Source organism: Artibeus jamaicensis, unplaced genomic scaffold (genome assembly GCF_021234435.1).
Source record: "Artibeus jamaicensis isolate MK-2021 breed Jamaican fruit bat unplaced genomic scaffold, CSHL_Jam_final contig_464, whole genome shotgun sequence".
NCBI lineage: Eukaryota > Metazoa > Chordata > Mammalia > Chiroptera > Phyllostomidae > Artibeus > Artibeus jamaicensis.
This window is the reverse complement of record NW_026521842.1, coordinates 14650018-14674344: the sequence shown is the minus strand read 5'-3', so window position 1 is coordinate 14674344 and position 24327 is coordinate 14650018. Positions and strand designations below refer to the sequence as shown.

General features: G+C 48.0%; 1 protein-coding gene and 1 non-coding gene across 2 annotated transcripts; one reads left to right on the top strand and one right to left on the bottom strand.

The window, feature by feature from the left end:
* The first annotated feature begins 630 nt into the window (after positions 1 to 630).
* On the top strand, positions 631 to 4058 carry TLE7 (TLE family member 7). Its single transcript, XM_037164359.2, has 9 exons — positions 631 to 941; positions 1064 to 1086; positions 1231 to 1289; positions 1833 to 2045; positions 2151 to 2392; positions 2595 to 2736; positions 2886 to 3039; positions 3570 to 3643; positions 3954 to 4058. The coding sequence occupies exons 1-9, from the start codon at positions 631 to 633 to the stop codon at positions 4056 to 4058; spliced, it is 1323 nt and encodes a 440-aa protein (XP_037020254.2).
* A 4772-nt stretch (positions 4059 to 8830) lies between these two features.
* Positions 8831 to 8903, bottom strand: TRNAM-CAU (transfer RNA methionine (anticodon CAU)). Its single transcript has one exon. It is a non-coding gene; the product is annotated as a tRNA-Met (tRNA).
* Positions 8904 to 24327: the final 15424 nt, after the last annotated feature.

The window sequence follows — 24327 nt, the reverse complement described above, 5'->3', positions numbered from 1 at the left end:
AATAAACGATCTCTGCCACTAATTGTCACTAACCTTACATAATTCTGAGTATTCTCCATGCGTGATTCCATTGAGTTCTCAGAATTCTCCCATAGGGTGGGAAAGATGATCACCAGCAGCCACCCTCCTCATCACTCTGTAGCCTTGCCCCATCCAAATGGAACATCCTGTTTGCGTGACTTCTTCACGGTTCTTCCATGCTGTCCCCTGCAGGGGACAAGAGGCCCTGTGATGTGAGCATAGTTTCCTGTGGCCTTCCATTTTACTCAGCCTTTGTTTGACAAACTGACCATCAGATTTAAGGGTGATTTTGATTTTATAGGACTGGAAATGCAGTCTGTGTGTCTAATAGGAAAAACATAATGCCAGGTTGCATCTCAAAATGTCTGTGTGAAACTTTTCACCATTGCTGCCAACTTTTTGTATAAAAATTTAGTCAGCAGCCAATATTTTGAATCCTCTCACCATGAGACGTGTTCTCTGACCATTCTAACTAGGCGCCAAAACAGCGCATCTGTTTTCAATCTTGCTACAGGGGATCAGGAGGAACTGGGAACCCAGCATCTGTTTGACGGAGCCATTCCTCACACCCTACAACCAGGTGCTCAGGCGCTTTGTCGATCTAAGAACATGAGTGGAGAGAAGGAAGGGAACTCGTTCACTATCCTCAGAGTTTATGATGAACCAGAGGAGAGGAAGTATAAGTCAGAAGACTCTGACATTTCTGCCCAGCATGGGCTTGAAGCACAGTCCCAGCTGGATGGAGTGGATGATTTACCCCAGTGGCCCCTAGCTTCCCCAGCACAGGAAGGCCCAGTTTATCAGGAGATGAGCTCTCTGACCCTGCAGCAGTGGGCCTCCCAGGCCCTAGACAAATCTGAGCTCCAGGCCAGCTGGTTCTCTGCAGGGGAGCCAAGAGAAGATGCAGAGTTTGGCTCCAGGTAGGTCTCCCTTGCACAGACTGGTGGGGGAGGGAACTCACCTGCCGGACAGGGCGGGGAGGGTGGGAATCCTGGCTCAGAGCTCTCCATTTCATGCTCTCTCTCCTCTCCATTTGTCATAGCTACCTACCAGGATCCAGGGTTGGTAAGTCTCACCAGGACAGTGTGGGCAGGGAGGGTGGTAGCTCAAAGTCCTCAGATGGGGACCAAAAGTGAGGCCCCAGTGTCAGGAGAACAGGCTGCCAGACACCCTCTCTGTGAGCAGGTGGGCATTGGTGTTTCCCTGCAGGCCAGCCTGGTCCTTTGCCACCTTCCAGTGACGAAGTCCGGTCATTCCTCAAAGCAGTCGTAAGTGTCTTATTTAAAAAAAAAAACAAAAAAAAAACACCCAACTTGGGATCTTCCCCATCTCTGTCCCCCTCCCCCCAAACAAGAAGCTAGTAAGAAGAAGGCGAGGGTGTGCACTGTGTCCACACTCATCCTGCCCCATAGGCGGTGGGTGTCTTGTGGTTCCCTGCTGCTTTCGAACGAGACTGCCCCCCTTCTCCCACTGTCAGTGTACAAGGCCTTTCACCCACAGACTCACCACCTGGAGGGCTGTGTCCTAAGGGTCTCTGAGTCACGCTCTGCACTCACTGCTGCTCAGAATAATCTCAAAAACGTGGCCCCATTTATGAAGGAAGGAAACCTGGGTGCAACCTGGGCTAGTGCAGAAGATGTTGCTGGTCTGGGGTCCCCGTAGGAGGACACGGTTCCTCCTGGGGGTGAGCAAGGAGCTCTGTCACAAACGGTGATGAGTGTAGTCAGAGGACAGGGACAGGCAGTCCCCATGGATGATGGTGGCGCAGGGCTATGACCCATTCATGGCCACCTGCCTCCTCCCCTCCCCAGCCTCCCATTGCAGGTGAAGTGGTTGTCAGGCCGAGGACCCCACGTGCACTCTTGAAGGTAGGCAGACTCCGCCACGGCAAGAGAGTCTGTGCCATTGCCATCAGTAGCTCGACTCACCACGTGTACACGTGTGGTCACGGCTACATCAAGGTGTGGGATAAGAGTGCTCTGCACACCTGGGACAAGGCCCCTCAGGCTCAGCTGAACTTTCAGGTGAGGGTGTTTAGAGGGCTTGGGGCAACCCAGACAGTGTTCTGTGAGGAGGCTCAGAGCCTGTGCTTGGAGAAGGGGTTATGAGAATGCACACCATTCCTACAGGACCGTCAGAACTCTGTCCTCACCTGTAAGCTGTTCCCCGACGAGCAGAGCCTGATCACCGGCGGGGTGTCCCGGACCCTGACTCTTTGGGATCTGGCACCCACACCTCGTATCAGGGCACAGCTGGCCTCCACCGGCCCCATATGCTACTCGCTGGCCCTCTCCTCCAATGCCCAGATCTGCCTGGCTTGCTTCAAAGGATTCGTTGAGATTTGGGATTTGCAGAACCAAATCTTGATCAGGTATGACCTGTGGGAGGGCCTGATGGTACGGTGCTTGGGAAACCATGTATCCTTGCTGGACCTCACTTTCCCGTCTGTGGAGTGGGACTAGGTGAGTCAGTGTGGAGAATACACCTGGGGTACCTCTAAGGCCTTTGTGGGCCCAAAACTTCTGGGGGGGGCGTCTAACTAATACACAAACCTCTGAGTTCTTTTCCTCCAGGAAGCAAGAAATCCCCGAATATGGGTCCCGATGCGTGGACCTCACAGGCAATAAGTTCTGGACGGGAGGTGAAGACACCAGACTGTATTCCTGGGACCTGAGGAGTTGCCAGAAGCTGCAGCAGCTCAGTCTGCATCATGAGGTGCCTGGCCAGCTGCCCCTGGGCTGAGTGTGGCTGCCCAAGACTGGGAGCTGTGGGTTCCCGCAGGAGCAGGCCTTGAGTGTGGGGGCGGGCATTGAGGATGGGGTTGGGCAGCCTTGAGCACTGACTCCGGATCTTCTCCCCAACAGATCCTCAGTATTACTCACGACCCCAGTGAGGAATGGGTGTTAGTGGGCCTGAGAACAAGTGATATCATGATCCTGCACTCACACCGGAAGGAGAAGTTTAAGGCCTGCATCAATAGATTCGTCCACCACCACAGCCTGAAGTTTGCCTCCTCTGGTGAGTGAGAAACCAGGTGACACCTGAGGGTGACCTGTCACTTTGCAGGGTATCTACTTACATGTAGAGCCTGGGTCCAGCCTTAATTCAGACTCCTAATTCCTCCCTCTCCAGCACTGATCCAGCCAAGCAGAGATCCTGGTGTCCACCTTCCCACTGCTCTCACCCCTGCGTCACACCCCCTTCCCACTGATGGCCTGGCTGGCTTTCTTGCTTTCTGTCTACTCACCTCCTCTCCTTTCCTGACTGTCTCTGAAATGGTAGCTTCCTCCACAGAGTGACAGCCTGAAGACGCAGACAGACAGAAGAGGCATGAAGCCCGGGCTGAGTGTCCTTTTGTTCAGTGATGCTCACCACGATCCCGTGTGGCTGGGGTGGAGGGGCTGGTGAGGGGACGGTTTGGGTTTGTCTCTGATTTTTAGGTTTGGGGAAACTAAGGCAGAAAAACCTTTTCCCTAGTCCAGTTGGGAACAGAGTCAGGACTGGAATGCAGTGTCTGGCCCCTCCATCAATCGGTCTTTCCTTCACAGGGAGCTATTTTGTGACCACAATGGGCCAGTCAATCCACTGCCTAGCTGCACCTTCTCTACAGAGGTTGTTTAAGGTACTGGAAGGAGGGATGTGAAACCCAGGCACTTGGAGCTATAGCCTCAGATCCCAGTTGGTCAGGTCCCAGAGACAGTGCAGGGGAGTAGCTCTGAGATGACACCCGGGCTGTTTAGTTGATTGGGGGAAAGAGGACTTAAGGTCCTAAACACTCGGGGGCTCCACCTTGAGCCCTGATATCTGGCCTTGTCCCCAAACTGAGTCTCAGGTGTATACTGAGCCTTGAAAGAGCCCTAGATGAAGACTGCCCCTCTTGCCCAAGCCTGGCTCCTGCATGTAGTCCCCTTTTTGGCCTCTTTTTCCTCTAGGCACAGGAGTCTACAGATATTGTGTGTTGTGATGTGTCCTCCGACAGCGAGTACCTAGTCACGGGCTCCAAGAAGTGTGCCTCGGTTTACCAGCTCTTGTATTGAAGGTTGTGTACCATGGTCCTGCTGATGAAGCCCAGAGAAGGCCAGCCTGCTGTGAGGGTGACCTTGGGTGCTGGGCAACTTCCGAAGCCACCTGCACCTCTGCCTCGTTCTTGATGGTGGCTCATCTGTGTCCCCTGCCTGCCCCCAACATGCCCCTAGGCCATCCTCCTAGTTTTTTATTGTACAGTTTAGGATTTTTCATTTTCTTATTTTTCCACCACTGATTGCTGGGTTTTGGTGAGGAAACTCATTTTTATAATTAATAAAATAGGAAAGCAAAAACCAGAATGGTCTGGATATGTGGTAAGTTCTTTACAATAACAAACTCAACTCTGGTGGATTGCTTATGCCGCCATTCAGCAAATTCTAGGGTAGGGTAAGAATGTTAGACCAGACTTAGTTTTGTTTGTAACATTTTGGGGTGGGGAGTTTCAGGGAATTCTTGGAATTTAAGAAGACTCAAAAAGAAATGTATGTGCATGTACATACTTTCAGAATGTATCAGAGTTGCTAGACCAACAATGCTCAACTCTTGACCCAATTAAGATTCCATGAGCAGGTCGAACTATACCCTGAAGAAGGGCTCTCTTTCCTTTTAGCATCCTGCTTCACGATGCCTCACCTTATCTCAGTCTTTGGAAGTCCTGATCCTAATTCTGGCATTTGATGCCAGTCAAAAGCTACTTATCATTTCTCTTTCAGGGCAATTTCCTTATGTTTCAGGGTGTGATGATGTAATATTTTGTCTGGCTGCCTCCAAGATGAAAATGCCCCAGCTCCCGAAAGCAAGCCGGAGAGAACTGCTTTTCTAATTCTCCTCTGTCCCACTTCCTCTTTGCTTAGTGTTGGCATGACTGAGATGGATGGCTGCCCACTAAAATGTGTACCTTCTAGGTGTCACTTGGAGGAGGCTGCAAAGCCAGGGACCAAGTGTGCCATCCATCCTTTGCATTGAGATGTTGCTGGGTACCTAATTCTTACTGACAGATCATGAGTGAAGAATGTGTCTCATTTCTGGGCCAAGGCTAAAGGAGTTAGGAGTGTCCCCTCCAGGTTCCTGTCCTTTTTCTACAAGCTCAGGGCAAATGATATGGAAGCCCTCGAGGACTGCAGAACAGTGAGGTGGAAGCATCCTGTGTCCACAAATCCAGTGTAGGGAAAAGTTGCCCACTTTGGACTATTATGTGGAAAAGAAATAAACTTATATTTGAGCTGTTATAAATTTTGGAGTGTGTTTGTTACTATAGTCCTGAAAACAGGCAAACTTAAAGGGCCAGGTCATATTTTAGGCTTTGCTATATGGTCTTTGCACCAATTACTCCACTTCACTGCTGTAGCACGGAAGCTACAGTACATGACTGTATGGGACTGGATTCCAATAAAACTTTATAAAAACAGTCAGCGGCCAGATTGATCTGCTGGCAGTAGTTTGTCTAACCTGCTCTAGCCAGTGTGCCTCTAAGTAATGTAATTAGCATCCATGTAAAAATATGATACAAAGAGTAAAGGCTAACAGTAGACCAATCTACTGGGCTATAGAAACAAATAGACTCCAAAATTTGTGACATCCATCGATGGATGAGTGGGTACACAAAATGTGGTTTTATGTATATGCAGGCATGTGCCGTGTAATGACTTTCGTTCTGATGGAAGGTGTGTAACAGTGGTCCCACAAATTATAGTGGAGTTAGAATTTCCTCTCGCCTAGTGATGTAGCCATCGTGCCATCATAGCACAAAGCCCCGTGTGTTGGTGGTGGTGCTGGTGCAAACATGCACTGCCATCATATAAAAGTACAGCACATACAATTATGTACGGCATATAACACCTGAACAATAAATGCTACTGGTTTATGTATTTACTATACAATGCTTTTTATCATTATTTTAGAACGTACTCTTTCTACTTATAAAAGAAAGTTTACTGTAAGACGGTGTGCCGAATTACTCCAGTAGCAGCCTCATATACCTCGTGTTCACCTCATCTCTTGGTTGCATCATTTCCTCTTCTTCTCAACTTAATCTTGTGTTGTCTGCACAGTATCATGCTATACAGGCCTGCGTCCTCAGAGCAATAGGCCATGCCCTGTAGCCCAGGTGTGCAGTTGGCTAGACCATCTAGCTTTATGTTGGAATGTACTGGGACCTGAGCCACCGCCTATGCTGGAACAAAGAAGGTATGCGTCATGCGCTGATACCTGACCATGAGACTCCCCGTTATCAGAAACAACTGAGGCGTAACTGCCGGCCTCCTGATGGGAACCGGTTGAATCCTCACTGCCTTTCCCCTTTCCCTAAAGCTTTTCCCTGAAACAAGGCCCAAAAATCTCTCAGGCTTTTGTTCCCAAATCAGCCATCCCTGATCAGAAGACATTGTCTTGTAAACACCTATACCCAGGACACCTGGGGTAGATCAGTAGGGTGACCAACCTTCCCCAGGGGACTGCTACACACCCTTAAAAGCCCTCCCACCCTTTTCCTTGCCCTCTGTAGTCTGCTCAGACACAGCCCACCAGATTACAGTGTCCCGCACCCACACATTGATGTTTCCCTCTCTCCCTTCCTCTCTCTAAAACAAATAAGTAAAATCTAAAAAAAACCCCACACACATACACTCACACACACACACAGAGGGAGCTTCAACTCTATCTGCAGTGTTTATTTCTTCAAAAACAAAATCCATCAAATTAAAAATGAGTGGCTCAAATGAGTGCATCAAGAAAGTGAATAGACAGACAACCCACAGAAAGGGAGAAAATATCTGCAAATCATATTTTTTTGGTAAAGGACTTATATCCAAAATATATAAAGAATTCTTACAACTCAATAACAAAAGATAAGCAAATCAGTTTTTAAAGAGAAAAGGATGTGAGTAGACCTTTCTTCAAAGGAGGTATACAATTGGCCAGTAAGCACAGGAAAGGATGCTCAATATTGGGGAAATGCAAATGAAACACATGGTGAGATATTACTTCACACTTACTGGGATGGCTAGAATAAAAAAGACAGACAATAACAAGTATTGGTGAGGATGTAAAGAAATTGGAACCTCCGTACATTACTGGTGGGATTGTAAAATGGTGCAGCCCCTTGGAAAAAGTTTGGTAGCTCTTTTAGAATGCTGAAAGCCAAGTTACCATATGATCCAGCCATTTCACTCCTAGGTATATGTCAAAGTGAATTGAAAACAAACACACATAGATTGAGAGTGTAATAATTGAGAGTGATAAAGTAAAAAATGTCTAAATTGTTTTCTGAAAAGCTAAAATGCCCAATTATATAGTAATCTCGATAAGTCAAGGAGTAGCATTATAGTTTCTAGGTTAATTACAAAATGAGTATTAAATAAGGGTACAGTTTCTAATAGAAGGAAAATATTGAATAATAGAATATAATAATTATTTCACATTTATAACTAGTGTGAATGTATTAGTTTATTACATTAATACTGCATCATTTAATTTTATATTATCTATTATTAATATGCATTAAATTATATAATAATGACAAGGCAATCCAAAGGAAGAAAAGAAAGCAACAAAAAACATGCAGAACAAACAAGAAAAGCTATTAAAATGGTAGATTTAAATTTAAATATATGAATAATTATAGTGAATGTAAATAGAGTAAGTATTCCTATTAATCTGTTGATATTATATGATTGGATTTTAAAAATTCTCAAATGTACATGTTTAAAATATAAGGGTAGAAAGTATGAATAAGATATTTCATCACACACTAAATCAAAGTGAGCTGATATATTAATTTTAGATCACATGCTCTAAAACAAAGAGCAATATCTGAGATAAAGGTGAACACTTCATAAATGTTCAATTTACCAAGAAGATGCAAGAATTCTATTATGCTTTTTGCATTTATTAATGTAGTCTCAAAATTTATGAAGAAAAATTGACAAAAATAGACAAATCTGTTAATAGTTTAAACAAAAAATCATAGTCGAGTTGAACAACATAACTAATAAACTTAGAACAATTCATACAACCACTACAGAATACATTTTTTCCACATACACAAAACATTTAAAAACTTGACCATGTACTGAGTAGTAAATTTCAGAGAATTTACAGAATGCATTTTATGACCACAATGCAATTAAGACAAAATTAAAACTAGAAATGTTCCTATTTTTGAAATGAAAAACTAATAGAGAATAAATCTCAAGTATTTGAGATCTATTGTAAACTTAATAATAAAAAATGGAAGGATTCATGGAACATGTGAGATCTTGCTTCCAGGCATATGTCGTCGGTTTGGCTCAAATAAAATGTTATCACAAAAACGAAGTTTTTAAAAAGGAAGGATTCGGCCAAAGCTACGCCCACAGCGTGGTCATCCCGGGGCAGCCGCGTCGCCCCCACCCGGCTCCCCGGGACCACGCTGGGGGCGGACACCGACCGCCGGAGTCTTCCCGCCTCCCGCGTTCTCGGGAGTCCAGAATGCAGCGAGGACAGTCTCAGAAGGCAACTGGAAAGAACCTGGGGACACGGTCTTGCCCCCAGAAAGTCAGAGGAGAAGATCAGAAATGGCCTAGGAGACCGATTTTCACAGCTGTCACAAAAGGGATGGAACCTCTCCGCCTCGGTGTATCTGTTCCCCAGTGGCGCCAAGCGCGTTTGGAGAGGAAACCACCGTCACTCCGGCGGCGGTAACTTCCACTTCTTTAGTTCAGCGGTAGCGCCCGAGCACCAGCGTGCTCAGTTTTCCGGCGGTGCCCGGCCCGCCGCGGGGTGGGGGTGGGGGGGAACAAGGGCCTGCCCTCTCTGAGGCTCGAACTCAGGACCTTCAGATTATGAGACTGACGAGCTGCCCGCTGCGCCAAGAAGGCCGAGTGTCAGTCTCTCCCGGGCGAAACCCACTGCGTTCCCGGCCTCCCGCGGGCCCTTCGGCCGCCGACCCCGCCCACACCTGGGGATATTTGGGGCGCACGCGCGGAAGCAAGCGGGTCGCCCTTCCGGGAGAGGAGGGGTCTCCGCGGGGGGAACGTGCCCCCCGCCCACCACCCCCGGACGGACGCGGCCCTGGGCCGTCGCGCGCCGCGGGGCTCCGCGGCTGGAAGGGAGCGCCGAGCCAGCCGGACAGGCGAGGGCCGGGGCCCGGCCCACTCGGACCCGCCTGGCTTCGGCGCGGGGGCCGGGGGCGACGACTCGGGCGAGCGCGAACAGCGACGGTCGCTGGAGCGGGCGGGAGACGATCGCCCGCGTCGCCGAGGGACCGCGGGTGTCGGGGCGGACGGTGGCCGAGCGGGGCGACGCCGCTGCGGGGGGCGCCCAGAGCCCCGCCGAGTGGGGCCCGGGGAGCCCGCGGGCCTGCGCGGGGCGGGCTGAGGAGGAGAGGGCGCCCCCGAGGGGAGCTCGGGGTGGGAAAAACGTCGGGCGCCGCGCTGGATTGCAGGCGGGGGCGACTTAGGAGAAGGGAGAGAAAATTCCAGAAGCCTCGTGAGTGTGACGTCAGTGGAAAAACGGCGGGAAGAAGCTGCCTTGGATTTGTCCGATTTTTTTGTTTATTAAACCCTGTGTTTTTTTATTTTTCTCTTCTGTGTCAGAGAATTTTGCTTCTTCACTACGTAGAGGAGCATCTCTTCTCCAAGGGCGGAAGAGTAGCACCGTTCCCTTCGAGCAGGGCTTTCTATTTTATTGTTGTAAGCAAAGGCAGAAGGGAAGAAGGGTGCAGGGTGGACGGGCAGAGCGTGTAGCTCCCTCGGGGAGATAGATTTCTGCTGCTGCTACCCCGAAGGGATGGTCGTCACCGCGACCCACTTCCCTAACCTTCTCGAGGGGTAAGATGACTGCCTTGGACTTGCCGGTGTATCGTTCTCTCACTTTCTGAATACAGTGCCTCTACCAGGTAACGTAAGGCTGGAGACCAAAAACAGATCTGCACATAGATGTGCTTTAGTTAGTTTCTTTTTCACAGGGGAATGGTTTCTGAAAGTCTTTGATGTACTGTATTGCAGGACCAAGTATGTAAGTACGTGCGTTGTGGAAGAGGCAGGTTTCTCAAGCGTGGAGGAAGGAGTTGCCAGTGGGGAAGGAGGGAGGTAGAACGAACCCTTGGTGTTGTGTTGGAATCAAAGGTCGGGGTGAGTTGTTGCAGTGCCAGGAAGTTGGAAGCGCTCAAAAGCTAACCTGAAGTTGCTCCTAGTGTCGGACTCTGGGGTCCTATTGGCAAAAAAAAAAAAAAAAAAAAAAGTGTGTGTGTGTACATATACAGAGTAATAGATTATAACTCATAGAATAAAATATGGGTCCATTCTGATAGGAATAATTGGCTGTGTGTATAGATGTTTATGTGTATTGTGTATATAGTGTATCTACACAAATCTATATATTGAGAGGCAGGGGAATTGCCATGTGGCAAACAGCACAGTAATAATGATGACAGCTAAGAATCACCAAGGGGAAAAATTGTAATTCTTCCAAGGACAAACCTGCCAGATACCACCTTTTTCAAGTCAACAAAGTTAAGACCTGCAGTGATGATACATGTCGATATGATGAACTGAGGACGGAACATCACTTCCATGTTATTCTGGCCCCCATTGCATCATCTGTTTTTATTTATGGGGAAATAGTAGATAAAACCACATTGAGGGATGGTCTAAAAAATTACTGGCCAAATAGCACTTTCCCAAAATATCAAGGGCTGAGGAGGAGTTGGCCTGTCGGAATGTGAGGCATGCGAAAAATCTTAGGAGGCAGTTGGGAGGCAGTTCTGGGTGGAGAGGACTGTTGGGGGAATGACTGTTGAGGGTAAGTGTCAGCTTGGAGGATCAGATGAACAGTTGTACTGGGAGGCATACAGCATTGCTGTGCAGGGGCACTGGACTGAGAACTAGGTAAGTCCTGTATTCACTGAGCTCGGGTCTGTGAGAAGCCCCCTGAGGACAGATTCCTACGCACCAGAATCCACAGTCGGGCACGAGGCCCACTTGGCCATGCTGACTAGACTTCTGGGTAGAATGAACTTAGTGCTATGACGGAGATAGAAGCAAGGAGCTCCCTGAGGCTCGGGCTAGAGGATGCAGGTAGGAACTTGGGGCCAGCTGGGTTTCAGGGAAAGACGTCCATGGAGATACATGATGCTGGCCTTTGGAAATGTGGATCTGTCAATCAAAGGATAAGATGAAGGCTCAAAACAAAGAACAGAAATTGTCCCCACAACGGTCTGAGAAGGGGTTATGAGGGAGAGTGTGGCTCGAGGGTTCATAGAGGAGGTCCTGGGCAGTCTCCCCTTGGAAAGCATGGCTAGGAAAGGGGTGCTTATCCAATAACCTGATCTAAACCCCTATAATGTGCATGTGGGAGGTCTGTCCTTGAGTGTCCTCACCTTTAAGTTGGCTTGTGAATAAAACCTATTTCCGAGGATTATTGTAGGATCAAATGAGGTCATATAAAGTGCTTTAATATGTACTCAACAAATGTCACCATTAATTACGGGCAAGAAGACATTGCTGGAGAGCCTCAAGGGGCTGCGGAGGATACGGAAGCATGCAAATGGCTGAGGCCCTGGAAGGAGCTGATTTTAAGCAGGGTGGAGTCATCATGATATTGAGCACCAGCTAGATGTCAGGTATGCAGTGTGTGTTATCACCGACAGTTCTCACTGTAACCTTATGAGGAAGTTTCTGTTGTCATCCTCACTCTATGATATAACAAGCTCAAGGTCACAAGACTACGACTTACGATTCTGTTTTTCTAGTCTTAGAGACTGTCCCACAGCCTGGCTCAAGGCGAGAGGTTATACTTGGCCCATGTCATGTGTATGTCCTGAGTTATATATGAGGATGGAAGCACCTTGAGCCAGGGATGGTATCTTAGCCATTTATGGGATCCCCACAGCCCACATGCTGAGTGCTATTGGGAAGTTCCAAAACCCACTGAACTTCTGCCACCATTTATTGCCATCTGGTGCCAGGTGTGGCTCTGGGCCGGAGGAGCAGGGTCTTGAGGTTCATGCCACCCCACCCAATGCATGGCTAATGGGCATGCATTACAGATTGAGCATATGGATTCTCTCTGGGCTTCGGTCTCTGCAGCTATAAACTGTAGATATGATATTGGACTAGAAACTTCTCAAAAGCCCTTCTGGTTATTAGGACCAGCATTCCTCAAACATCTGTGTGAATTCCCAGGAGAGCTTGTTAAAAGTGCAGGTTCTGAATCAGGTACGAATGGGTCCTGAGATTTTGCATTTCTGATCAGCTCCAGGTGCTGGAGGTGCTGGTGGTTTGTGAACCCTGCTTTGAGTTACAGAGGTCTAGCCCAGTGGTTGTCTGCCCTTGCTGAAAAGTCGAATGGTCTAAGAGGTTGCTCCTCCTCCTCTACCTCTTTCCCCATCTTAAAAATTAAAAGTCCCCTGGAGACATGAAACAGTGTGATGCTACGGTTGTACCCCAGACCAATTTAATTAATTTATGGACTTGGGAACCTGGCATCAGTGTTATTTAAAGCTCCTCCGGAGAATCCAGTGTGCAGCCAAGGCTCTACCTGGTGGGCAGAGAATTTAGACAAATTACGTTTTCAATGAAAGCTTTTGACTTCTGCTGCTCCCTTGTGGCCATCTTATTCCTGCACATTCAAACTCAAGCTGAAGAAAAATAAAATTCTGCTGCTGCTCAGGGCGAAGGGACTTCCCAACGCCCCCAGGACCCACTCTGCCAGGAGTGGACTCCTCTTTGCCCTTAACTCCGCCTCTCCATCTCACACATGCAGATCCTGGCACCATTGCCCATGGGGTTCATAGCCCTTCCGCCCCACTTCCTCTTGCTCTAACAGTCCTGAGTAAACTGACTCCTTCCTCTGAACCTCTCGGCATGACTCCTCTGCACCTTGTTTTCTCCTTGTTTGGGGTGATTTCTTTTTCTTAGGAGCAAGGGGACGTTTATACCAGGGGTGTCGAACCTGTGACCCATGGGCCACGTGCAGCCCAGGATGGCTGTGTATGCGGTCCAACATAAAATCATAAATTTACTTACAACATTATGGGATTTTTTAAATGATTATGTGTTACAATTTATTTAATATGTGGCCGAAGACAACTCTTCTTCTTCTAGTGTGGCCCAGAGATGCCAAAAGGCTGGACATCCCTGGGACTTTGCTGAATCCCCTGCATAAGAAATATCCCTGCATATGGAATTCTTAAGTGCCCAGATTGTGGACAAGCTTGTGGAGGATTTAGGAAGCCAAGTGTTCATTGCCAGGGTCAAGGCATGAGGGCTGGGACAGTCACAGGGACTGTACCAGACACGGATCTGGCCAGAGAGGGGAGCTGCAGCCTGGAGAGGTGAGTGGATTCTCAGGTAAACAGCCATAGTGATCCATGGTGTGTTAGGAGGGAAGGAGTGAGAGAAGAAGAGGAAGCTGCTGGGACAAGGGACAAGTGAGAAGGGGTGTTGGCTTTGTCTCTTCCCTCCCCCCCCAGAAATGCCTTTCCTTTTCACATCTGTGTAGCTATGAAAAGGAAGCTCACCATGTCTGCTATTAGAGCCCCTCTGATCCATGTCCTTGGTACTCGGTTCCCCAGACTGATGCATTCACCTGTGTCAGACCCTTGCTTCACTAGTCTTCTTTGGTTGTTGCCTCACTCAAGAAGCTCCTTTGGGGCCAGAGCAGTGTCTTATCATTTCCAGTCCTGAAGTATCAGACCCAGTGGCTGGCCCACAGGAAGCCATGAATAGATGATGCCGAGTGGACACATTCAGGGATGTAACAAGAGAGAAAAAGTGTCTTGTACATGGTGGGCATGGTTCTACCATCCATAGGGGCCCTGGGGGTTCCCCCAGGGGTGGTCTAGAGCGAAGGGAGAAACTCTCCAGGAGGGGTATGCTCTGAACTCAACCCTTAGGTCTCCTGGATATGGTCCACAGGAAGTCTGAGTCAGACCTAAGGTTTGAGCTGCTAAGCAATTGGACTGCAGGGGGCGCTCTGGCCCCACCTAGATTCCTACCTCTGGTGCCTTAATCTTCTGTCTGCACCAGAGATGCTGACCCCAGTGGCAGGATACCCACAAGTGGAAATGCAGCAGCTCACACCCTAGCACAGCTGGCTGGTTCCTCTCTGGGCCAGGTCGAGGGTGAAGGAGACCATTTTTCACAGCCTGCTCTCTGTGGGGTGAGGAGTAAAAAGGTTCTGATGATGCCACCAGCTTGCAAATGCACTGTGGCCAAGGGTGCAGGTCTAGTCCCTGCCCCACCACTGACTGACTGTGATCTTGAAACATTCACTTACGTTCTCTGGGCCTGCTTCCCTGTTTCTCTTCTACCAAATAGCAGGTTCATCCCTTTCAGCCTGTTCTAGTACAAAGCATGCCCCAAATCACTCTGGGCCGTGGTGCTGCCCCCTGACAGTCCATGCTTTATACTTCACACATTGTCCTTAGTGGACCAGAGTCACAGAAATAAACTTTCTCCCACTGTGGGGACTGGTCCCAAGCTGGGCACTTTCCATCTTCTTCCCAGAAAGCCACCCATACACTCCTGGTGGGATGAAATATCCAGTGAAGGAAAGGAGCTGGGGACCTTTAAACGATGAGCCCAAAGAGGGTCCAGAAGTGGGCAGCATGATGCTTTGTCTGTAAGTTGTCAAGACATAGCAGACAGTATGACCTGTTGGTTCTGGCTCCACGAGGTCCCATTTCAGTAAGAAATATCCGGGGTGGATGTGCTGCTGACTCAGTGCTTGTCCCAGAGAGTGTCAGCTGACAGAAGCAGCAGGGTGGTGGAGTGGGGAGCTTGGCTCTAAAAAAATGTCTACTCATTTGAAAAAACTGGTCTGGTGCACATATGGAAATGGGTAACATCTGTTAAATCTGTTGTTTTTTTGAAACAAAACGTTTAGATTTATATATGTGTATAAGCAAACTAAGCAAATATGCCTCTGAACACAATTTGCTTGAACACCGTTTCTTGATTGTCATAGGCCTCCAGGGATGCGAAGGAACCCTGTGATCAGAGTAAAGGGTGACCACCAGGAAATGAGGACAGAGGATGAGCCTGGGGCCATGGGTGTCCAAGCCCCGGCTTTAGTCCTCGCCTAGCCCACAAGTGGCCTCATGTAATGAAACAAGAGTGGAGAGACTGAGAGAACCAAGGAGAGTTTTAATGCAGGAAAAATAAGGAAACCTCAGGGACTTGCCATTACTCATTAATTTCCAGGTATTGGTTGGCTGCTGGCCCCAGAGGAACACAGAGAGGGGCCTGGTGGGCCTGAGTGAGCAGGTTGGATGCACAGATGATGGGCCTTGCAGCAGACATGCTCACTCCATGAATCAGCTACTGGTGTGGCGGGTCATGGTCACAGGTGAGTGTGCTTAGAGGTGAAAAGGAGCTGACTGAGGCTGTGGGCTTCCTGCCTGGAGCCCACCAGAGTGGGAGGGTCAGGACAGGGACCCTTCCACAAAAACTTAGGGCCTGTGAAGGGAGTGGCCTCTGCTCCATGCCAGGTGCCTATGTCCATGTCCACTGGGGAGGGTGACAGGGCTGGCCAGGCGCCTCTGCTGACTTCATCTCCCAGAGAGGAGAGGGTGGCTAAGGAGATGTGACCTTGACAGAAAGCTGTTGCAGAATCGGAGTGCTCTGGGCCATGCCTATAGCTCTGCCACTTGCTGGCTGTGTTACCTTGGAAAAGTTATCTGTACCCCAAGTCTTCTCTGTTACATGGTGATCCTAACAGTCCCAACTCGATTGGATGGCTGTGAGGTTTAAATGAGGTAAAATGTGCCAAAGCTTCTTTTGAGAAGGGTTTCTTTACAAGGATAAAAAACATTGGGATACTCTCTAAAGAGTACCTGATCTCAGTATCCTTGTGTGCCTGGTATTGGGGGAGGGGGCTCACTAATGGGCACCAGGAATTGTTGACTCATCCCGGTGCCCCAGATGGTCTTGTGTACAGAAGTAGTTGTGTGTAAATACTTCTTCCTCAGTAGAAGAGTCTATAGACCTACTTAAATGACCAGAAGGGGTCATGGCTCAAATGGATGCCTAGGGGGATTCAGAAGCTTTATTCTTTTTTAAAAATTTAATCTTAATTCAAATGCTTTATTCTTGACTGGACTTTCTCAGCCTTAACGCTATTGACATTTGGGGACACATAATTCTTTGCCTTGAGGGACCTGTGTATTGGAGGTGGATTAGCAGCATCCCTGACTCTCCCCATGTGATGCCAGAGCATCCCGTCCAAGTTGTGACAATCAAAACTGTCTCCAGACATTGCCAAATGTCCTTGGGGAGCAGAGAAGGGGACAGAATTGCCTCTGGTTGAGAGTCACTGCTTTGCCATGTCCCCTGTGAAGTGAGCCCTCAATAAGCAGCTGTTGTTTGCTGAAGTTCAGCAAGATGAGCATTGCTGATCCCTGCCTACCTCTGTGCTCTGTCTGGAGGGCCCAGTGAAATCACTAAGCTGATGGACACAGACTCCAAACCCCAGCCCTGTTTCATTTACATGACTGGTTCTGCCATCTGCTGGGCAGCTGGACCGGCTGGAGCTCAGTTTTCATTGTGTTTCTTTTTATTCAAACTTAAAGGGTTTTCAAGCATTAAATGCAATATTAATTACTTAGTCCTTTACTATTAACTAAAACCTGAGCTATAATTAAAATGTAACAGTTTATTCTGTGGGGAGCCACAGCCTTGAAGTTTTCCTCTTTTGTGTAAATATTTTTTTTTAACTGCAAACCTCAGAATCAGTAGTTCTTCACTCAGGGGAAAGGCCCAGCAGGACACTGACGTGAAAGAAGAACTGGAAACACTGGAGGTCCTCACTATTTGGGAGATGCTCTGAAAGCACTCTATTTTTGGTGCCCTCTTGCTGGGGTATCTTGGATATGATGAGTGCTTTTGACTAGTGTTTTTTGGATGATCAGTTGTCCTCCATAGACGCATCAGGCTCAGGGTTGGCTCTCCTCTTGCTTCACTCCTATATCTCCTCTAACAGCTCACCAGGAATTCCGAACGACTCCAGGGTGTGTCGTTGCTCGTGAGTGAGGAAGATTCATCCACACTTTGGAAGCATTTTCCTGAATGCTCACAGAGCTTGCTTCTGGGTAGCCCTTCAGTCATGGGTTTGCAGCACGATAACCCCTCCCTGTGGGGCCTGGGGTGCCTAGAAGCAGGCAGCAAGCTTTGGAAATGCTCTGGGTCCAACAAGAAGTGCCTCTGGGTGGGGATTGCCTTAGACTGAGGGAACCTGTTCCTGTTTTTGCCTTGAGTTGGTCCTGTGCTCTGTGGCATTTGGGGATCTCGTCAGTGTCCTTGGGGATAAGGGTCACTGTGAAGTCTGGTGTGCTGGGAGGTGCATGTCAGTAGTATGGCATGTGGCCATCAGAGTGCCCCTGGGAGTCCTGTGGACCTGTAGTGCCACATGCACATCTGGTCCAGTGAGCTTGGTGACTGCACCTCGTGACGCCATTGTGCTGTGACATTTAGAATTAGGTAGGGCATGTGCGCCATGGCAGTGTTGTTGGTTATTTTAAAGCATCAGAGATAGTTCTCTGCAGAGCTAATGTGGCCATTATCACGGGAGTTGGAACTGGCACCAGGATGGCGAGGGCTGCATGATAGCGCCCTGGAGCTGCAATATCAGGTTTGGAGGTATTTGCAAACAGTACCTCCAAGAATACATTTCTTTAAGCCAGGCAGATGGCACCAAGGATTGTGGTGCAAGTTCTCCTAACATTGTGGAGTCCATTCATGTGCTCTACGGACAGTGGAGCCAGTGCTGGCCATTCTCCACAGGGGGGCCAGCCTAGTCATTCTCAGTGGGAGGAGCCAGGGAGGGCTGCTGAGGAAGATGAAGACAGGGTTGGCCCTAGGTTGGCCATCTTTGTAGGAACCCCATTGGCTCCTGCTTGACACTGACACAGTGGCTCTTCTGTATTTTCCTGCTGAAGTGAAAGGTTTCAGCAAAGCACAGGAAAGGCCTCAGAAGAGCTGGTGACACGGTCTATGACCTTCTTCTGAGGCCTACGGAACTCTTCCATTGAGGGCCGAGGAGGACCTTACAGGTTGGCTCATTGTTGGTGGTGGAAAGAAACACTGCTGGCAGTGTCTTTGCAGTGGTCTGACCATTTTTTGAAGCCTCTGAGCCTCAGACTGTTGTTAGCATATACCCTCTTGGGAAAAGGGAAATTCTTTCTTGGGGGCAGCACAGATTGTATTTTCCTAGTAGAACTACAGGGAACCATTAGGTGGAGGGAGAGGGTGAGGACTGTAGGAGGCCCTCCCAGGCGGGGCAGTGGTCTTCCCCATAGGCCGGGCACCTTCATCTTGGTGTGAACATGGAAATCGTGGGAACGACAGGTGGCCTGTGATGTCCAGTTCTTTAGAAGGGAGGGTTTCTTGCATCTACTGGGGGAACCCCAGCTGTGCCAAGTAGGAGGCAGGCGCTGCACTTGAAACCTGAGATGGCCCCGAGGAACTGGTGTTGGGGCTTCCTGTCCCAGCCAGGCTCCTGCAGCAAGACGAGGGCGACCCCACAGGTTGGCTTCTTGCTGGTGCTAGGGGCCAGATTCCACCTTGTTTTAGTGGGTAGGCCAGGGAGCATCTCTGTTCGCTGAGAGCATCCAGGATGCCTCTTGTGACTACTTCTTGGAGCTGTTTTGAGGGACACAGTTGTTGATAGAGGCTCTCTTGGTGTGTTTGTCTTAAAACGTGTCTCAAGTTGGCAGTTCCCACCTTTTCCGTGGCAAGAGCTCTTTTAACATCCTGTGCCGTGGACAAGAGTTCATGGTCTTCCTGTTTAGAACACAAAAGTATGTTTCGTAGGGTGCTTCTTGATTTTCCTAATTTGTTTCTTCAGGTCTCAGATTTTCTACATGTTCGTTTTCACTTCCTCAAGCAGCTTCTGCTCTTTCTCCTTCCTGGTGGGCTGCTGTCTCTCTGTGCTTCAACATGGCTTGTTGCCAATGGCCTTCGTGGTTTCGCCATTTGTTTTCCAGATGAGGACTGACTGAATGCAGGCAGCGCTATCTTCTGCATCGCCTTGCTCCTCTTATCCTTCTAACACTTGCTGGCTGGACAGACACATCATCTCATCTGGGCCCGGAAGGCTGCATCTTTTTCAAGCCACTCTTTTTTTTTCTGACTTCGCCATTTTGCAGAGCCATGACTTGCTGCTGATGGCCTTCTGAAGGCTCGGGTGAGGTTCTTCCCGATTTTTCAGTAGAGCACAGGTTGCCCGCCTTTCTTGTTGCCCTGGCCTTGCAGTGCTGCAGTGACACCTCCACTCTCCATGCAGAAGGGGAGGAGGCTGCCACCATTGTGGACCATATGTGGTCCTGGGCTCACCGTGACCTGACTCGTCAGATTTTGTACTTTTCTTTTCCTGGGGTTCAACTGCTTTTTGACTCATCGCTTATTGGCTGGCAAATGAGGTGGAGTGAGCCGTGATCCATGGCACCAAGAAGTTGGGGATTCACCCACCAACTCGCCTCCTTAGTTAAGGGACGCTCTGCAGTATTAGTTCATTTCTGCTCTATCATATTTTCTCCAGAACTTGTGATCTCCGTGCCTTTGGGGGACCATTTCTTTTGCTCTTTATATTTTTACTGTGGCTGTTCAGCTCCTTCCTAATTAACCCAGCTGTGTCAGCTGTTTAGTCTATGATGAAATAGTCTATCTTCTGAGGAGTGTCTCCTGACTTCAGTGATTTTCAGGAAACCAGGGGCCAAGGAAATTGATATCGGAAAGGGAATCCCAAGTAGCAGCCCCCCTTCCTTAGGACTTAGGGCTCCTTAGGGGGAGATGAGGATCCTCTCCTCTAGACTGAGACTCTGGATGTGGATAGTGGCCCCTGGGGACACACGCTGCCCTGTCCACACTGCCCTGAAGCAGGGGCCTACCAGTTTTGTGATTTAGCATGCAGTTTTGTGTTGAGGAAGGACTCTTTAAAGCTACTTTGGTTTTTAAAATGAATATTAAGAAACCTTGTTTTTCTTCAACCTTTAAGTTTCAGTTGCAATTTCTGCTCTAACAAATTTTTGCAATCTCTCTTAAGAGTAATTGGTGAGATTCTGGGTCCTATTGGGAGCAGTTAGGGATGACTGCCCATCTCCTGCTCATGACGAGCCGAGGGGTCACAGGCTGGGTGGCGCAGACCTTTGTGGGTTCTCTTCTGCCCTGGGCTGGTGGGTCACAAGCACATATCTCCATGGTCCAGAAGGGTGGTCTGGCTCAGGGGGTATGTGACCTGTGCAGCCATGCACCCTGCGCTGGGATTAGTGCCTTGAAATTCTTGATCTTTTTGAGGACGGATACCCCCATTTTCTTTTAGCACTGGGCCTTACAGACCTGGTTAGTCCTCAAGAGGCCCCTCTTGGGGACCTGGTTACAGATCAGAGTGTATCCCCGGAACATTAGTGAGGGCAGTGAGAGAAGAGGGAATGGCTCCCCAGAGAGAGAGTTGTGAAAAAAGGCCAGGGTTCAGGAGAGAGAGAGTGGAGGGTGGGTACAGAGGGGAAGGGGAGGGGACCACCTTAAAATCACCATAATGAATAGGATGAGAGGTGAGGCATTTTGTGTGGTGCTCAGCGAGGCGCGGTGATTTCTGTGCACGTAATATCTTGCCCCGTGGAATGCTGTGCTTCTTCGTTGGACTGGGAGTCCCGGGGGGCAGGGGTGGGGTGAGTCTGCTTTGGTTCTTCACTACAGAACCTCCAGTGTGAGTGTAACGTAACTCACAGCCTGGAGTTCATGCTCCAAATAATAGTTGTCAAATGATGACAAACTTCATAACCAAACGGAGTGATGGTGGAATGTGTTTTCTTTGACAAGTCACTAGTTCCTGGTCAGGGCCCTGTTGATGGTGGTACAGATCACTGACACCGCTATTGCTGGTTTAACATGATGGAGCACGTGCCCTTTGGTACCTCTCTGTGAAGTTTGAGCCCATGGTCCTGACTCTGTGGATTGCTCTCTGTGCCTTTTGCAGACCTTCACTTTCTCGGCTTCTGGCCCTCCAGTCTGGATTCTTTGTGTCTATGCTGAGTTCCTTCCTCCCCTCACCTCCACAGGTACCAAGCACAAGTACATGGCACTCATGCACCTTAACAGTGTCCACCTATGAGAATGACAGACAGCATGGTTGGTCCCACCAACCACTTCTGCTGCTTTCTGCCAACTTCTTCTTTAGGTATGACTCTTCCCAGTTGGCCAGTACTCCTGTCTTTATCCCTGCAACTGAACAAACCCCCTTGGTCCAAGGATAGGTGGTATGTGTAGTCAGTACGTTTGCATTACCTCTGTGGTATCTACCCAGCCCCTCCTGCCTTCCCTGTTTTGGGAGCTGCTCCCCCTGAGGCCAGCAACCCCATGCTCTTCACCGTACATGGATTTGCTGGGGAAAATCCTCCAGGATAGAGCATCTCCAGGAAGACCCTGATGCAGGGGGCCTGGGAGGTGGTCTCTTTATGGTGTCAGCTCCATCCGTCCGTCCGGGGCAGCTGCAGCTGGGTTGGGGAGCTGATAAATATTTTTCTTGGGGGATGTGTGGGACCCTCTGGTGCAGAGGGTGAATGTAAGCACACTCCCCAGGTTCTGGTAATCTTGCATGTGAAAGAACTGCATCCTGCATTGTGAATAAGCAAACTGACTCTTGTTCTCTTCTGAGATGTTTTCTTTGCTTCATTTCACTTCAGCTGCTGTTATCATTCACTTGAAGTAGACCACCAGTTAGTGAATTGGCCTCCTCCTGGCATAACGGCAGGTTCTTCTGTTGTCCGTTTGTCATTTTCACTTGTGTTTACTCCTTCCACTTGCCAGCCATGACTGCTACTACCTGGATATTCCTTCTCCATAAGGAAATGGCCAGTGACCAGTTTGTTCACGCTTTGTTGCCTCACTGTCAGCAGCAGCAGCAGCATTATGTTTTCTGCTGTTTCCATCTCACTAGTTTTGTGCTGCTGCTTTTCTTCTTCCATCAGAAGACACGGACCAGGTCTTCCAGTGATGAAGGGGGCGGGGGCAGGGGGTATTGTGCTGTTTCTTATTCTGTTCCTTTTTATCCCATGTTTTTAACATGTGATCTTCTCCCCTGCTTAAAACTTACTGAGATTACCCAAAGAGCTTGTGTTTATGTGGGCTAAAACTATTGATATTACCGCATTAGAAATAGAAATGGAGATGGTTAAAAAATACTCATTGATTTATTTGAAAACAGCAACAATGAACACATTGCCTGTGAACAGAAATAGCATGTTAGCATCATTACGAAGATAGTTTTGACCCTACAGACTGTCTTTCCTACAGTAATATGTGTGCATTTGTTTCACAATGTGAAAAGGTGCTGTGAAGGACAAAGTTTAGAAAGTGATTTTTATTTGTATTATTTTATGATGCCTGCACCTGGAAAGAAACTATGACATGTATTATATTTTGGCAAAGGTTGTTCAGGTTTTAGGGGCTCACCTCCCAGGTTTACTAATACTGTTGTCTGTAATTTGGATGGTTATTCCAGATGACTGCGATTCTGTGTCTTACCAGAAAACTTCTTGGTGTTTTATGTTGGATGTGTGATGTCCTAGAATAGATTATTTTAAAACACAATGAACAAAAACTCCTCACTTATGAACAAACTATGTTTATGTATCTCTGCTTATTTTAATTATTTCACAATCCAAGCCTGCATAGTTTTTTTTTTAATTAAGATATTATTTACCGTTTTAGAGAGTATAGGTCAGTGGGTTTTAGTATTTTAATTGGTTGTGCAACTACCACCACCATCTAATTTCACCTAATTCCAGAGCATTTTCTAAATGAAACCCGGTACCCATTAGCAGTCATTCCCCATTACTCTCTCCCGACCTGCAGCCCCTGGCAATGACTAATCTACTTTCAGTATCAATGGGCTTGCCTATTCTGGATATTTCATGTAAAGGGAATTATGCAATATATGGTCTTTTGTGGTTGGCCTTTTTTGTTTAGCATAATGTTTTTGAGGTTTATCCATGTTGTATGTAGCATGTATCAGTGCTTCATTCCATTTTACGAGTGAATAATATCCCAACATGTGGATAGACCACATTTTGTTTATCCATTCATCAGTTGATGAGTGGTTGGGTTCTTTCCATTTTTTGGCTGTTAGGAATTAATCTGCATGAACATTTGTATGTAAGTTTTTATGTGGACATATGTTTTTAATACTCTTGGATCTGTTTACTTTTAAATGTTTAATTAAATGGGTAACCAAGGTTTGTTTATCTGGCACATATGATCATACATTAATCAAGTTTCTAAATCTCTTCTGATAACTCTTTAGATTTTGCCTTCCTAAATATTTTAATAAATATAGAAAAAGTGAAAGGGAACTTTTAGGATATTTTTTACACCTACATTGATCTTCGAGATGTCCTTGGGGAGTCTTGGAAAATCGCAGAGATTTGTTTTTGCACCTTATTAAAAGAGAGATGCTTGGGTTGATTAGGTTCGTTTGATGTGTTTCTATTGTAAGATTTGCACGAGAAGAGTTGTCAGATAAGAAGACATGCTTAGGCTTCCCGAGGTTAAGCTTACATGGATGAAATGTTAATGTATTTTAGAAATTGTATGTTTTATGGGAAGTCCCTTGGGATTTGTCAGTCCCCCTACTGCCTGTATGTTTTTACCCTCTGGGAAACATTGTGTGGGATTAAATGAGGAAATGCCAAAATGCATCTTGTAGACAGTTAGTAAATGATAGCATTAAAACAAAATCAGTGATCTCTCTACTTTAGTATCTCAAACAGCTCGGTAGCCCCGAGGGCTAAGCTGGCCCTGCCCCAGGGGCATGTGATGAGTTGTTGCAGGGTCAAGTGTACTTTGAGGAGGAGAAGTGAAGTTTGTGGTGGTCTAGAACTCCTGGCTGGAGGTCCTCCCCCAACTGGTGGTGATCACTTACTCCCACTGTGGCCACAGCCCTTTGGTGTCCCTAGTGTAAAGACCGTGGATCTGCTCTGCGGGATTCATAGCCTGGCTCTGGCCCCCGCTGGCCATGAGACTTCATTTATCTTCTATAAATGAAGATAATAATCTTCATTTTCCTTGTCTGTGCAGTAGAGACAATCACAGCACTTCTCTTACAGGATTAAGAGAAACACCTCAGGTTAACTGTTTAGCACAATACTGGAGTTGCAGAAACAAACATGGAGCAAAGAAGTGACTCCAGCGTGAAAGCCCAGAGTCCTGGGGTCCTACGCCCACCCCACCTCTAGTGGTTATGCCTCTGTTGGGATTCTGATGCCCTTCCCCACCCACATGAGGACATGGGTCAAGTAGAACTGCT

Coding starts and splice junctions, on each gene's coding strand:
- TLE7 (XM_037164359.2), top strand. CDS start 631: ATGAGTGGAGAGAAGGAAGGGAACTCGTTCACTATCCTCAGAGTTTAT. Junction 942..1,063: donor GATGCAGAGTTTGGCTCCAG/GTAGGTCTCCCT, acceptor CATTTGTCATAG/CTACCTACCAGGATCCAGGG. Junction 2,737..2,885: donor AGCTCAGTCTGCATCATGAG/GTGCCTGGCCAG, acceptor TCTCCCCAACAG/ATCCTCAGTATTACTCACGA.